General features: G+C 38.8%; 2 protein-coding genes across 10 annotated transcripts in view; both read left to right on the top strand.

Annotated features, from left to right (window-relative positions):
• LOC135198282 (histidine-rich glycoprotein-like) overlaps positions 1-1,542 on the top strand; it is a 12,203-nt gene extending 10,661 nt beyond the window's left edge. Inside the window, exon 2 of the mRNA XM_064225852.1 lies at positions 1,093-1,542. Coding sequence (XP_064081922.1) covers positions 1,093-1,542 — 450 coding nt within the window. The remainder of the gene's footprint in view (positions 1-1,092) is intronic.
• The window catches only part of LOC135198703 (uncharacterized), a 990,834-nt gene that overhangs the window by 959,017 nt on the left and 16,817 nt on the right, over positions 1-15,000 (top strand). For 5 of the 9 annotated variants that reach the window (XR_010310875.1, XR_010310871.1, XR_010310867.1 and 2 more), the window contains 2 exons: positions 12,963-13,160; positions 13,650-13,774. The gene's annotated coding sequence lies outside the window, so the exon portion shown is untranslated. Of the gene's footprint in view, positions 1-4,584; positions 4,725-12,962; positions 13,161-13,649; positions 13,775-15,000 lie in introns of all 9 variants that reach the window. The other 4 variants (XR_010310874.1, XR_010310872.1, XR_010310873.1 and 1 more) reach the window with 2 other exon arrangements.

Below are 15,000 nucleotides of genomic sequence, written 5' to 3'. Positions count from 1 at the left end.
TAGTTCAGAAATAAGCTAATTGTAATGATAGACTAAGTTAAAGGTCGAATTTATTTGAAGAGTGGATCGTGGGGTTACTCCGGTAATGGCACATTTCGTCGAAATGGGCGGCCTAGTGTTAATGGTTTTTTCCCTCCTTTGAATGTCGTAGACCTTTTATTTTTAACTTGTGTTTGGAGAGAGAGAGAGAGAGAGAGAGAGAGATTTGTAAAGCATCTTTTCCCAAATGTACCTGAGTAAAATACCGCAGTGATAACTAAATACTGACCTTAAGAGTTCACGTGTTTCGCTCCATCTGCGAGAGAGAGAGAGAGAGAGAGAGAGAGAGAGAGAGAGAGAGTGTGATACCTTTGCTCTTCTTCGCCGTCTTTTTTTCTCCTTAATGTGATGAGAACTACCAGGCTCAAAAAAAGGGACGGAGGGTGGGGTGGGGGGGGTGGGGGGGGGTGTAGGCGGGGTAGGTTGGCGGATGGAAGCGGATGCCGCTGAATAGACCCAAAGGATATCTTTTCAGGGTGCCCCAAAAATCCTTCCGTAAGTCCTTTGACTGATGTAGGAAGGCTTTGTTAAATGGAAGGTGTGAGAGCCGACTCCACTTGCGAATTCTTGGAAGTAGTTTCGGTTCGTCTTCCCTTTTCCCACCATTTTTGCTTTATTTTTTTTTTTTTCATTATCCGTCCTAAGGAAATGAAGGGATAAAGTTGATAAAGTCCTAAGTGTATTGGATTTAAGCCTGATTCGTGGTCAGTCAAAATCTCGTTTTTGAGTATTTTTTTTATTTAAAAAAATTAAATCATATAGGGTTAAAGTTTACTTATTAGAATATTATCCTTTTGCCAGTGTAAGGTTCTTGATAATGAGTAAATACTTTGCGAGACAATGAGAGAAATAAACATTATACACATGGGTTTTATGTTTCAAATATTCTCAATTCACACAAGTTTTTAATTAGGTCAACAAACATACAAACACACAAATTATATGTTATATATATATATATATATATATATATATATATATATATATATATATATATATTATTTCTATAACATTATAAAAAGACTACTTCTCTGTTGTACCAGCGCCATCTAGCCAGTGCTATCTAGCCATCACTACAAGCATCAGCCAGCACCATCTAGCCATCACTACAAGCATCAACCAGCGCCATCTAGCCATCGCTGCAAGCATCATCCAGTACCATCTTGCCATCACTATAAGCATCAGCCAGCACCATCTAGCCATCGCTGCAAGCATCAATCAGCGCCATCTAGCCATCATTATAAGCATCAATCAGTGCCATCTAGCCATCGCTATAAGCATCAGTTAGCGCCATCTAGCCATCGCTATAAGCATCAACCGGCCCCATCTAGCCATCGTTATAAGCATCAACCAGCGCCATCTAGCAATCGCTATAAGCATCCAGCCAAGCATCACAATCTAGCCATCGCTATAAGCATCATCCAGCGCCAATCTAGCCATCGCTATAAGCATCACCGGCCCCATCTAGCCATCGCTATAAAGCATCAGCCCAGCCGCATCTAGCCATCGCTATAAGCATCAGCCAGCACCATCTAGCCATCGCTATAAGCATCAGCCAGCGCCATCTAGCCATCGCTATAAGCATCAGCCAGCACCATCTAGCCATCGCTATAAGCATCAGCCAGCGCCATCTAGCCATCGCTATAAGCATCAGCCATCGCTATAAGCATCAACCGGCCCCATCTAGCCATCGCTATAAGCATCAGCCAGCGCCATCTAGCCATGGCTATAAGCATCAACCGGCCCCATCTAGCCATCGCTATAAGCATCAGCCTGCGCCATCTAGCCATCGCTATAAGCATCAGCCAGCACCATCTAGCCATCGCTATAAGCATCAACCAGCGCCATCTAGCCATCACTATAAGCATCAGCCAGCCCCATCTACCCATCGCTATAAGCATCAACCAGCGCCATCTAGCCATCGGTGTAGGTCATCCAGAGCCATCTAGCCATCGCTATAAGCATCAACCAGTGCCATCTAGCCATCGCTATAAGCATCACCCAGCGCCATCTAGCCATCGCTATAAGCATCAGCCAGCGCCATCTAGCCATCGGTGTAGGTCACCCAGCGCCATATAACTATTGCAAAAAGCAATAATTGTAAATACTGTATATTTGAGATCCATGATTAGGTGAATTAAGTTAACTTTCACACTGAATTTTCAGAACAGGGCAGTCTGGATTACCTGAGTAAAGTATTAACTTGTGTTATTTAAGTATTTGGTAGTAAGTGCTGTTTATAAAGTTCACAATATTCATTCTTGAATGACTTTTTCCGTTGGTGTTGCATAATTTATCTGCAGTAAGCTCTTGAAAAATAAGAAATTAAGAACATAAGTGATAGTAAAATATGGGCCAATGGTGTTACAATTCGCATTGGAAGAGTGTATTAAGTCTGGAAATGGTAATATGAAGAACGTTTGAGTGGGGCTTGACCAGGATCTGTGCTAATTGTGATAGTGACTGTTAATGATGTTGGATTGTTTAAGTGCCCAAATTGCCCAATTATAAATTTTACTGTAACTGATGCGTTGGGCCGCGAGGAACTTTTATGTAAGCGTTGGACCGCGAGGAACTTTTATGTAAGCGTTGTGCCGCGAGGAACTTTAATGTAAGCGTTGTGCCGCGAGGAACTTCAATGTAAGGTTGTGCGCGAGGAACTTCAATGTAAGCCGTGTGCGCGAGGAACTTCAATGGTAAGCGTTGTTCCGCGAGGAACTTTTGTAAGCGTTGTGCCGCGAGGAACTCAATGTAAGCGTTGTGCGCGAGGGAACTTTAATGTAAGCGTTGTGCCGCAGAACTTTAATGTCGCGTTGGCCGCGGGGAACTTTAATGAAGCGTTGTGCCGCGAGGAACTTTAATGTAAGCGTTGTGCCGCGAGGAACTTTAATGTAAGCGTTGTGCCGCGAGGAACTTTAATGTAAGCGTTGTGCCGCGAGGAACTTCAATGTAAGCGTTGTGCCGCGAGGAACTTCAATTTATGCGTTTTTTGTATTTTTCTGTATCAACGGCTACTGTGGATGGATGATTGTGGCACCAACGTATATAGGACCATGTACAGAAATTTGGTAAGCCAAGCTAATAAACTAATTTCATAATGTGCTAAATATCTATAGTGTACGCTAGAGTACTAGGGTTATGAATTCAAGGATTACATTTTATGAGGAACCACTGCTTCTTTTGGCAGACTGGTATTGTTCTGGGTCACTTCCAAAGGCTTTTGAAAGCCATAAAGTCAAACTAGTCTTCATTTTCTCGTGATATTTATGTTAGTTCTTCACTAGGGAGTAGCTAACCCTTATCAAATTTCCTAGTGGATATCACAAATAGTTTAATTTATCAAATACTGTTTAATGTTTACGTACTGTTGAATTTTTACTTAATGGTGAATGTGGTGAATGTTTGCATTGTGTATATTAAACTTTTTGTTTTGAGAATTGGGATTATTAATTGCCATGTAATTTAACGGTGAAGACTTTGCAGCAGACAGTAAAGAACACTTAGGACCAAAAACAGAGCTACTGGTACTTGCGGCAGATCATGATGTTGCTGTTCCTGCAGGTGCAGTTAAGGAGAATCTTGGGACTTGTATTGACAAAGTTAGTTGATAAGTATTCTATATCTGAAGCCAAAATGGTATGGCCTGTAGCATTAGAGAAAGATCCTCAGCCCACTGCTGAAACATTGAAGTTATGATGGAGTTAGGGAAAGCAAAGGCTGAAGCTGAAATAACTAAGCTTCACTAGGTATGAAAGAAAGAGAACAAAAGTTTTAAAAGTCGAAACGATTAGTCTAGGAAATTTAGGAACTGAAAATAAGCGATAAGCAGAGGCTTGAGAAAATGAAAATAAACTAAGAGCTTTAGAGGCAGAAAGGGTTAGTCTAGAAATATTAAGATATGTAGAACAGATTCTAAAAATCTATAAATTGAGTCCTTTATAAGAAACTGGAACTAGAAAGACAGTTGGTAGAAGCAAGGTAAAGTGAAAGGAAAGCAGAAAGATTTTCCAGAGCCATATGACTTCTTTAAAGTAAATTTATTCCAATCTTTAATGAACAAGACCCAGAGAACTTCTTTCATTTTTGAAAATTCCGCTACTTTATTGAAATGGCCTAAGACTGAATGGGTATTACTAATTAGGACTTCCTTTAAAGGTAAGGCAGCTTCTATTTATGCTCGGATTGTTACAGAAAGAAATTAAGAGATCTTAAAGAAAGCAGTGTTAAATGCATACAGTATTACTGTAGAGGGTTATAAGCAAAATTTCAGAAATTCAACTAAGGGAGTTGGGCAAACTTTCTCAACTTTAATGTTAAACGGTTCCAGAAATGGGTTGATAAAGAAAACGTTCCTCCCTTTGAATATCTTTAATTGTTTTAGAAAAGTTCCTTCGGAAAACTCCAGCTAAAATTTCAATGTACATTAAAGAACGACAAGAAAAGGATTGGCAGATTAGTATTTCCTTATTCACAAGACATGAAAGGTAAATACTATCCAGGTCAGTCTAAAAATGATAATGCAGATATTTACTGTACTTTTTGCAGGACTGCAGGTAATTTGATCCAAGACTAAGCTACTCTGCATCGAGTTTTATCACAATCTCGGCAGAAAGCAAAAGGTTTAGTTTACTCTCATCACACTCCAAATCCAGGACAACAGGCTTCTAGCAGAACTTCACATGGAGGTAAGTTATGCATTGTGTGAAACGTGAGATTTTGATATCTTTAAATGCAAAGGAATGATTGGGGACGAAACTGTTAAACTTTCATCAGCCCAAAACTTCAATAATTAGCAAAGGCTACAGGCAGGTATGTAACTATCAGATTTGTCACATGAAACTGTATTTCCATTCAGTAACTATAAAAGTGAAATGTCCATATGACGAATCCATAAAAGTGGCATTAAATGAAAAGTAATTTCCATGCAGGGATATTTGTGTTGATTGGAAATAACATGGCCCACGGAAAGGTTTTTAGCAACTTACTAATGAACAAAATGGTTAAAGAACGTCAGGTGGTAACCAGGCCTACAAGCAGAACTACTAATAATCCCAACCTTAACCTTTCAAGTTCTGTTTCTAAACTGGTTGAAAATGCCATTAAACTACTAGATTTCAATCCTAATAAATTTGATGACCAACTTGAAGATGAATAATTTCAGTCCTTATTTGGAAGATTATTGACAAACCAGAGAAGGATCAGTAATCTTATTTTTTTAAGGAAAGATATTCTTCTACGACATTTTAGTTCTCCCAAACTGCATTATGAAGAGGATTGTGGGGCCACACATAAACTAGTGGTTCCAAAGTCGCACATCGAAGTCCTAGAGATCGCATACTCAACGGATAATCACTTGGGAATCGCCTAAACTTACCAGCAATCGACACTTATTGGGTAGGAATGGAAAAAAAGATGTAGAATGCTTGCTCAACGTGTCCACTGGTAGGTAAACCCAATCAGTCTGTTCCTCCTGCACCATTAATATCAGTTACTGTACCGGAAGTTCCATTTGATAAAGTAATTAGACTCTGTAGGACCCTTAAATAAAACTAAAGGTAATGAGTATATAGCCTATACTATGTCCCACTACTGGGTTCACTATTGTAATTCCAATTCTTAATATAGCAGCAAAAACAATTTTTGAATAATTGCTACACTTTTTTAAATGTTTCAAAGTGAGATAGTGTGATCTTAAGTTTTACCAGTAAGATTTTGAGACAGTCACAACTATAAAATTAAATGTTCTGGCCTCGGCTTATCCTCAGACAAATGGTGCCCTAGAGCAATTTCATCAGAACAATGAAAGCTTCAATAAGGAAGTTTTTCTTCGAAACTGAAAAGAACTGGGATGAAGATCTAGACCTATTAATGTATGTATTGTGCAGTGTTCGCAATGAATCTACTAATACAGTGATTTTGAACTTGTTTGGATGAAGACCACACACCATACTCGCCACCATTAGGAAAGAATTCTTCAGAATGGTAGAAAGGGAGAAGTATTTGATGCGTCGAAATATCTAACTTCGCCGAATCAGAGATTGAGTAAGCTTATTCAATTTGCTCATATTAATCTACAAAACACAGCAAGGTATGAAATGCTTGTATGACAAGAAATAAGGTAAGAAGTTTTAATGTTGGTGATGAGGTATTGGTAATTATCCCATACCTGGTGATTTCTTGCATGAGAAATTCATGGAACCATATGTAATTACTAAACTAATTTCTAAAGTGAACTAATTAAAAGATAATCTTCTCGGGTAGTCTTGTAAATCTTCTGAAACCTTACTAAGATCACCATCAAAGGAAGTATGTAACCTTGCTGTTGTACAGTCTGAAACAAATGTTGAATCTGATAACGATCCTATTGCAGAACAGTCTTACCGAACGAAATTATGAAGTCTTGGAAGGATTCTGAGAACTCTCAAATCCTACAGTCCCTTCCTTCCTACCTGATTCTCGAGGCAGATGACAAAAATGATGGAACTTGGCAATATAAAGATCTGTGTTCAGATACTCCTTGAAAATGTACAATTGGAAAACTGTCGTTATCCAGACTGATGTACAACCAATACGACAATCCTACAGAGTTTTTAAGTGGTTCATCTAATAGGAAATAATCTGGTTTCGCAAAGTTCCTCTCAATGGGGGGCTCCATGCTTGTTGGTGATAAAACCCATGGCAAATATCGGATGTGCACCGATTATAGGAAAGTAAATGCAGTTATCCTTAAAAAGACTATCCTTTACCTAGAATAGTAGAGATCATAGGTGCAATTAGTGATGCTAAATACTTAACTCAGACCTTAAAGGATATCAAATGGAACTAACAGCAAAAGATTTAAGTTTTATAGTACCTTCTGGATTCTTTGTCATGCAGTTTGGAATGTGTAATGCCCCATCTACTTTGCAGGAGATAATCCAGACAGTGATTCAAGGACTTGGAGTATGTGTATTTGGACGACATTGTTAAAGTAACCTCTTGGAAAAAACTACTACAACTTCTGGAAGAGGTTTTTAAAAGATTAAGAGCAGCTAATCTTGCCATATTTTTCAAAGCATAACTTCTGTAAGGCTATAGTAACTTACTTAGGTCACGAAATAGGCTGTGGTAAGATATTGCCAAAACTGGTAAATATAAGTTCTATAATGGTTTATCAAACATTCAAAACACCCCATGACAAGTAATTACGTACATTTTTGGGTATGACTGGATAGTATAGTAATTTTGTCCGAATTCTAACCTTACTGGACCGTTGTTTGAATTTGCATTATGTAAGAAAAAATTTGAATAGACTGCTTAACATAAACAAATTTGTCACCAACTGAAATTATTACTGTACTCTTATCCTATTCTTAGGGTACCAGCGTTTGATAAACCTGTTTATCTTCAAATAGATTTCAGCAATTATGGACATGGTATTGTTACTGCAGAATATTTGTATTGATGGCACCCTGCCTCCCTTACATAAACTCTTTCCCGTGGATTACCACTGGACTCTTCACTGGATCATAGTTAAACTGGCCTACAATAGAGAGCGTTATACAGCATAGTTTCTGACATACTTCACTTCAAACCGTATAACGAGGGACAGAAAGAAACTTTCATTTTTTTTTAATAGAGCAGGATGTCCAATCTTAAATGGTCATGTATACTTTCTTCAACAAATGTTAAAGTAGTGATAATACCTGGTTACAGCTAATCCTATTGCTGATGCCATGTCCCGAATGAAAGGGAGAATACAATATGAAAATATAATTCAAAGTTAATTAGTTTTAAATTTTTCCAACAGATAAGCTGTCTCTAACCTAGGGGGAATATTAAGATTATATAGAAAGACGACTACTGTTGTACCAGCCCCATCTAGCCATCGCTGCAAGCATCAATCGGCGCCATCTAGCCATCGCTGCAAGCATCAATCGGCGCCATCTAGCCATCGCTGCAAGCATCAATCGGCGCCATAGCATCGCTGCAAGCATAAACGCGCCATCTAGCCATCGCTGCAGCATCAATCGGCGCCATCTAGCCATCGCTCATTGCTGCAAGCATCAATCAGCGCAATCTAGCCATCGCTCATTGCTGCAAGCATAAATCTACGCCATCTAGCCATCGCTGCAAGCATCAACCAGCGCCATCTAGCCATCGGTGTAGGTCACCCAGCGCCATCTAACTATTGCGAAAGCAATAATTGTAAATACTGTATATTTAAGATCCATGATTAGGTAAAACTTTTACTCTTGAATGTTCAGACTAGGGCAGTCAGGTTTACCCAACCAAAGTGTAAAGTTATTTTTGTGTAGGGCAGTCAGGTTTACCCAACCAAAGTGTAAAGTTATTTTTGTGTGCTAGTCTTAAGTGCTGTTTATAAAGATCATAATCATTCTTGAGTGTTTTTCCGTTGGTGTTGCATCATTTATCTGAAGTTTAAACTTTTGAATAATTGGAAATTAAGAACAGAAGTGACCGTAAAATAAGTGCCAATGAGGGTACACTTCGCATTCCTCGGAGGAGTGTTAAATCTGGAAATGGGAATGAGGAATGTGACTACATACATATACATGCACATACATATATACGCACATACATATATACGCACATACATATATACGCACATACGCATATACTATGTGACTTTGAGCAAGGAAGACTGTGTAGTGATCAGTATATATTAATGAACAGTTATATATGAGAGCAGTCTGAGAGTATGGGGAAGTAGCTGTCACAGAAAAGATAGAAGATCTTGCAAAGTTGTGGGGAATCAAAATGAGCCGTGAAGTAAGTGTGGAATGGTTAATATTTTGCAGTGGTACTAATTTGGCACTTGTGAAGAGAAACTGCTGGAACTAGGGAGAGCTGAAAGTGTTTGGAAGACTAGGAATTTTATTAAATTTAGACTAGAGTAAGTTCCTATCTGTGAATGGAAACCGGGAATATGGTAAAATCAATGTTATGGATGGTGGAAGAACAGATTGTCGATTCCCATAAGTATTTGAAAGTGCATATAAAATATTGTAGGATGAGAAAGGAAGTCAGATAGTATGCGAGTTGATTAAAGTAATAAGATTTGAACTAAAGATCTAGAGGAGAATTTGCTTGACTGTGGCGTTGTTAGAAGTTTTGAAATCAATTTTGGACCAATTCGCCTATATGGAAGTTAAATGAGCTTGATGAATGCGAATGAATGAACAACTGGTTAAACTTGTCAATTTGAAGTGTGTGTATGATCTTTGTGGTGTATGATCCACTGAAAGGTTGTGAATGTGGCTTTGAAAAAAATTGAAATATTAGCATAGGTAAAATGGTATGTCAGGGAATTTAGGGATAGTTCGATCTTGAGAGAATGGAGGATGATAGGCTGGTGAAAAGTGGTAGTTTCAGAAGTGTTGGAAGAAAGGTGGAAATGAAATAGGAGAAAAGAATGGTATTCGCGCTCGGCTAACTATCCGGTGGTCAGAAGTTAGATTCTCAGCTCGACCAACGCGGGATCGGAGTAATTTATTTCTGGTGATGGGAAATTAATTTCTGTGGTTCGGATCCCACAATAAGCTGTTGGTCCCTTTGCTAGGTGACCAATTGGTCCCTAGCCACGTGAAAATATCTAATCCTTCAGGCCAGCCCTATGAGAGCTGTTAATTAGCTCAGTGGTCTGGTAAAACTAAAATATACTTCATCAGTTAGGATGACGAAGGACGTGCTTCAAAGATACAGGTGAGAGGTGTGGGCTGCAGGAGGTTCAATGCCCATGCTGATAAGCAAACTATGTAGGTGTTTGCGGTGGATAATGAGGTTTTCTGCACATAGGATTCATACACGATTCAGCTGGTCAAGTATGATTACGCGATTGACAATTGACTAGCGTTGTCACATGTTTTGAGTGTTTAATGTAAAGGTGCGTCCACATGGTCGAACAATGTCCGACTGACAACCATTGTTACCAATTAACAATTGTCTGCCGGTCTTTGCCTTGTGAGCAGAGTAAAATCAGTGGTTTACAACCTCGTCTGGTACCACTGTTTGTTGCCAGATCTACTTCCATCGTTTCAACGCATATTACGTCATGCTGCTTTGCCAATCATATGGTAACATTGTTTGTCCGTCGGACATTGTTAGACCGTGTGGATGCACCATAAGTAATATATATATACATATGTATGTGTATGTATATGTATGAATGTGTGTGTGGGGCTGGTAAAAATTGCACGATATATTGAAACTTGTGCGCGTGTACTATGTAGCTAGCTCACACACGTACACGTGAACCTAAATCTGCAAGGAGAAGGCGGCGGAGGTGGTGGCGGTGGTCTCCAAATTGAAGACATTAAAGCGGTTGACTGAATAAACGAACAAGTCCCAAACACGTACTCTTGACACGAGAGTCGACGCACGGCGTCTTAGCCCTGATGTAGCTTGATACGATGAAGAGGATTTTGTCCAGCAAAGCATGAAATGAAAAGGGCCGGGGAGACTGTGCGGCTCAGTCTCTTCTCATTTTCGGAGGAAAAGACTGGGAGGAGGGAGGTGTAATTTCACGTGCGATTTTAGAGTTTGGGCTTTTGTATTTTCAAGGCAGGCTGTTGAGTTTTGCCTTTTATACTGCTGTCATATGAGCTAATTTATTAGTGTGGGAATACTTGCTTTGTTTATTTAGTGCATGTATGTATGTATGTGTATGTATGTATGTATGTATGTATGTATGTATGTATGTATGTATGTATGTATGTATGTATGTATGTATGTATGTATGTATGTATGTATGTATGTATGTATGTATGTATGTTTCAACCAAATATTACTTTCTAAGTGATTTGTCACATTATTCACTGTATAACTTAGAAGTAGACTGTCAAAATAAGTAAGCTGGGTAGAAGTCTGCCTGGGCGATGGTCTTATTAGAACACTGTTTCTTTTTATATATGTTTTTATTCAAGTCGTCGCACTTAGTGTTTCATATACAATTTCTAATTATGAATTTGTAAACGGGACTAGATTTTTCTCTCAGCTCTGTGGTGTGATCATTGCATTCTCTCTCTCTCTCTCTCTCTCTCTCTCTCTCTCTCTCACTTACACCAAGGTTCGTAAGATGCGCATCCTAATTAGATGGTCTGGCGCAGACGTTTTGCAAATATCTTACTCCCGCAACAAGTCTGCATTTGCTTCTTAAACATCCCTTTCCTGGAACAGTGCTACTGGAGGCCTGAGGAAAATCCTTGTATTTTTTAGCAATATGTTGAAGTCTGGCGTGTTGGAGACCCAATTTCTTTTTCCCGTGTAAATGCCAGTTTTGATTCCAATACATATTTGAATCATAATATAATTTTTGTTTAATCTAAGTTTCCTAGCTTCATGTAGTTTAGTTTCCAATCATTCGTTTTAGGTAGAGCGTGAATATAATGTTTTTGTATTTAGGTAAAGCATTAATACACCTTTCAAACTTTCTTACTCTCAATTTCCATTTCAACGCTAAATGTTCTCGTAGATTCCAGTGCTTGGCATCGGGCCTAAACTTAATATTCAACTTAACCACAATGATACGATTAGAATGATGGCGTTATCTTGCACCGAAGCGTTTTTTGAAATTTGTTTTTGAAAGAGAGAGGAACAATAACCCAACAAAAGACTCAACCAGCAGCAGTGACCTCTAGTGACGGCGTGAAAAACACTAGACAGAAAGTATCAATTTCCGTTTTCTTCTCCTTGGTTCCGACGCTGCTCTGTCCTAATCCGATCTGCCGCTGTAGCCATGAGTGCGTGATCGTGAAGTTAAGTGAAGAGAAATTACAGAATATGATTTTGTTTTTTCTGTATAATGGATTTCATCATGATGCTCGTAAAGGTCTATTGTTGTTAGTGTATTTTTCATGTTTTGCGGTCTGATATGATTTGAGTTTTGGCTAGTTTCATTCGTTTCTGAAGTAGTTTGGTAACTCGATGTCAGGACAACAGACACCATAAGCTGTTCTATAGCAATTGCTGATTAACACCTCCACCGGAGGTTTGAGAGCCTAGAAAAATGCATTATGGGATTAGAGCTATTTTTCGTGGCAATTGTTTGGGATCCATTGTCTAGGAAATTGTAAGGTAGCGTTGCAACGTGTACCTTTCACTTTACAAATAGCTGGGATTCAGAGCAGTGAAGATTTTTTTACTTGAGCATTTTTCAGAATGTGATAACTGATATAGTAATGTATCGCTTTTCGGGAAGTTATAATGTTATGACCAAGATTTTGTTGTATGGTTCTAGAGAATAGGCCCACATGAAGTTTTGCGTTAAAAGGCAACAGCAAAACTAGCCCATTGTTGAGTATTGTATGGCAGTATAAGAAAGCTTCTATAAGTATGGTATGTTTAACCCATTTCACCCCACCTTAAGTCATAAGTCATAACTGTAATGGGGGGCCACAGTGAGAAACGGGTGTTTGGTTGAAATACAAAACTAGCCTAGTATGTTGGGCCTTGCCTTGAATAGTATGCCTGGAGCTCCATCTAACCTGACTTAGGACCCCGAAAGTCATAAATGTGAAATAAAGGGCTGCGTCTTATCCTAACCTAGGGTGCTGGGTCGCATCTGAACTGTTGCAGGATTTCAACCCACAACTTAACCTGACCTACTTACGTACATCATACGTACACATCAGATCATTGGGTAACTGTTTAATGCTAAACATAAAGCTTTTTGTGACTGGGAACATAGACACTGGCCTATTATCTGCTGTTTATGTCGGATGGGTCCAAGACGAACAACGAGTAAATAATGGAGGTTCTTTTTAAAACTAGTGTTGTCGGACTATCTGAAAATCTTACTTAAAAAGTGTACTGAACTTGACTGACTAACATTATGCATTGTTTTGGCTTATGGAATATGAGGTTCTGCCGTGTTTTTGCATATTACCTGGGCCTTTCAGTACATTTTTTATTTTCGTTTTCAGGATGATGAATTAGAAGAGGACAAAATCTGAATCCCCATATGAGGACGGAATGAAGGACAAAATTGCCAGTTAACTTTTAATTCGATATGAATGGTACCAAGAGACACCATGGTACATACACCTTGAAAAGCAACATGAAAGATGAATCTGCTTTGCTTGTGGTATTGTTATAAGAAAACTGACGGCGTCCTAATATGCGTAAGTATCAATACAAGGCTCACGGTTTTGCCACCTTTTTATTAATATTTGTGCTTATGTTGATGGGAGTAAACTACCATTGCCGCCAGTGCTTGCTTGTTTGAGGACATAAACTAAAGCCCATCAATCCTTGAAATAAGTATAAGCAACTTAACTCTTTGAATATTCAGCCGAGCTAGTCCACTGCATTTTGATCCTAATTTGTATTTTTGAATTAGTGTCAAGGTCCTTTGGGTTAGGCAGTTGCGGTTTTTCTATGCAGTTTTACCTACTGAACAAGAATTTTAAGTATTATTTATTCAGACGACTGTAATCAACCCCCCAGGGGCCAGTACTATATACGACGAAATACATTGGACGGCCCGCAGTCCCTAGTGGATGTCGTATCCGCGGTTACGTTCCTTGCAGTCCGTGCGGACTGCTTCTGTAGAAATACCTTTTAAAGTTTTTCTTATCCTGATAGTTCTTCCCCTTCTGTTTTGTTTTCAGAAAGTCCAGCAAAGTGGAATTGACGACTAATCGCCCATAACATTTATAACATTTAAGGATCCTCCTGCTTGTACAATATCAAAATCGGTGTTTGTTTTTGAGATCTTCGAATAACTACATCTACTGTAAGCATTTAACGTGTATTTGCCTTAACTTTGTGCGTGAAATATAAATGCCATTGAGACTGTTTTAGGTGACATTAAACATTTCATATTCTCAGCCTGTATGAAGGACTGGCAATCAAATTTAATATACAACTGTGCACGGGGAGAAACCTATTTTTGAAATGATTATGATTGCGGTGCCTACAAGTAAGTGAGGAAACTGTCCATTTATGGTTTTATTGCAGTCTCCACGTAATGTTAGAAGCACAGATGTATTACGTAGTTGCATTTAATTATTTCGACTTGATAATGCTCATGGGATTTATCAGTGAAATCCTCGAAAAGACTTGGCTATATGTTATTTAGTTGGGTAGCGTGGAAATTACGGTTTTTATATTTTAATGGCATAACGTTTCTTCACTGCTGTTGAAACTTATTTTTCAACACAAATATAAACTTATAAAATTTATCCATGTGGTATATGGCCCCCAAATGGGGAATAAGTACGATAGGATAGAAAATGGAGATAGGAACGTGAAAAAGGAGGAATTCAGAATAAAATAGGATAAGGCAGGTTTGTTGCTACATTAGATAAGATACACAAATGACATTGATTTCTCAACTTTTCCTTTTCTCCTGTGACATTACCTTGGAGGTGTCATTTCATTTCCCTGTTTCGGTTTTGATTTGATTTTATAGATTTTAGGCATAAGTCCAAGCACTGGGGCAGTAAAGGCCATTCAGCGCTGAAACAAATTGACAGTAAAAAGGTTTGAAAGGTATAACAGGAGGAAAACCTCGCAGTTGCACTAAGAGTCAATTGTTAGGAAAGAGTGGAAAGTAAGATGGAAGAAAGGTAATATGAAAGGAGGTACAGTAAAAGGAATGAAAAGTACTTGCAGCTAGGGGCCGAAGGGACGCTGCAAAGAACCTAAGTAATGCCTACATTGCACCCCATGAAGTGCATTGACGGCGCTAAAACACACCCCCCCCCCCCCCCCCCCACTGGGTTTTGCAGTTTCGGTAAACTGCCTCTTGATCTTCCCGTTTTCTCGATACCGTGACGCATAGTTGCCAGAGCATTTTAAATAGTATTCCAAACACTTGATACTTTTTGTATAAAGCTGAAGATGTAACCGATTTGTGAATAAAATTATAAACAGGAATGCAAATTACAGCAAATGGTGAATATGCATATGGTGATAACCACTAGTTATCACTTACTATGGTATTTACGAACCGGCGGC

Source organism: Macrobrachium nipponense, chromosome 22 (assembly GCF_015104395.2).
Source record: "Macrobrachium nipponense isolate FS-2020 chromosome 22, ASM1510439v2, whole genome shotgun sequence".
In the NCBI taxonomy this organism is placed as follows: domain Eukaryota; kingdom Metazoa; phylum Arthropoda; class Malacostraca; order Decapoda; family Palaemonidae; genus Macrobrachium; species Macrobrachium nipponense.
Note: the sequence above shows the minus strand (reverse complement) of the source record. Positions and strands in the feature narration are given on the sequence as shown.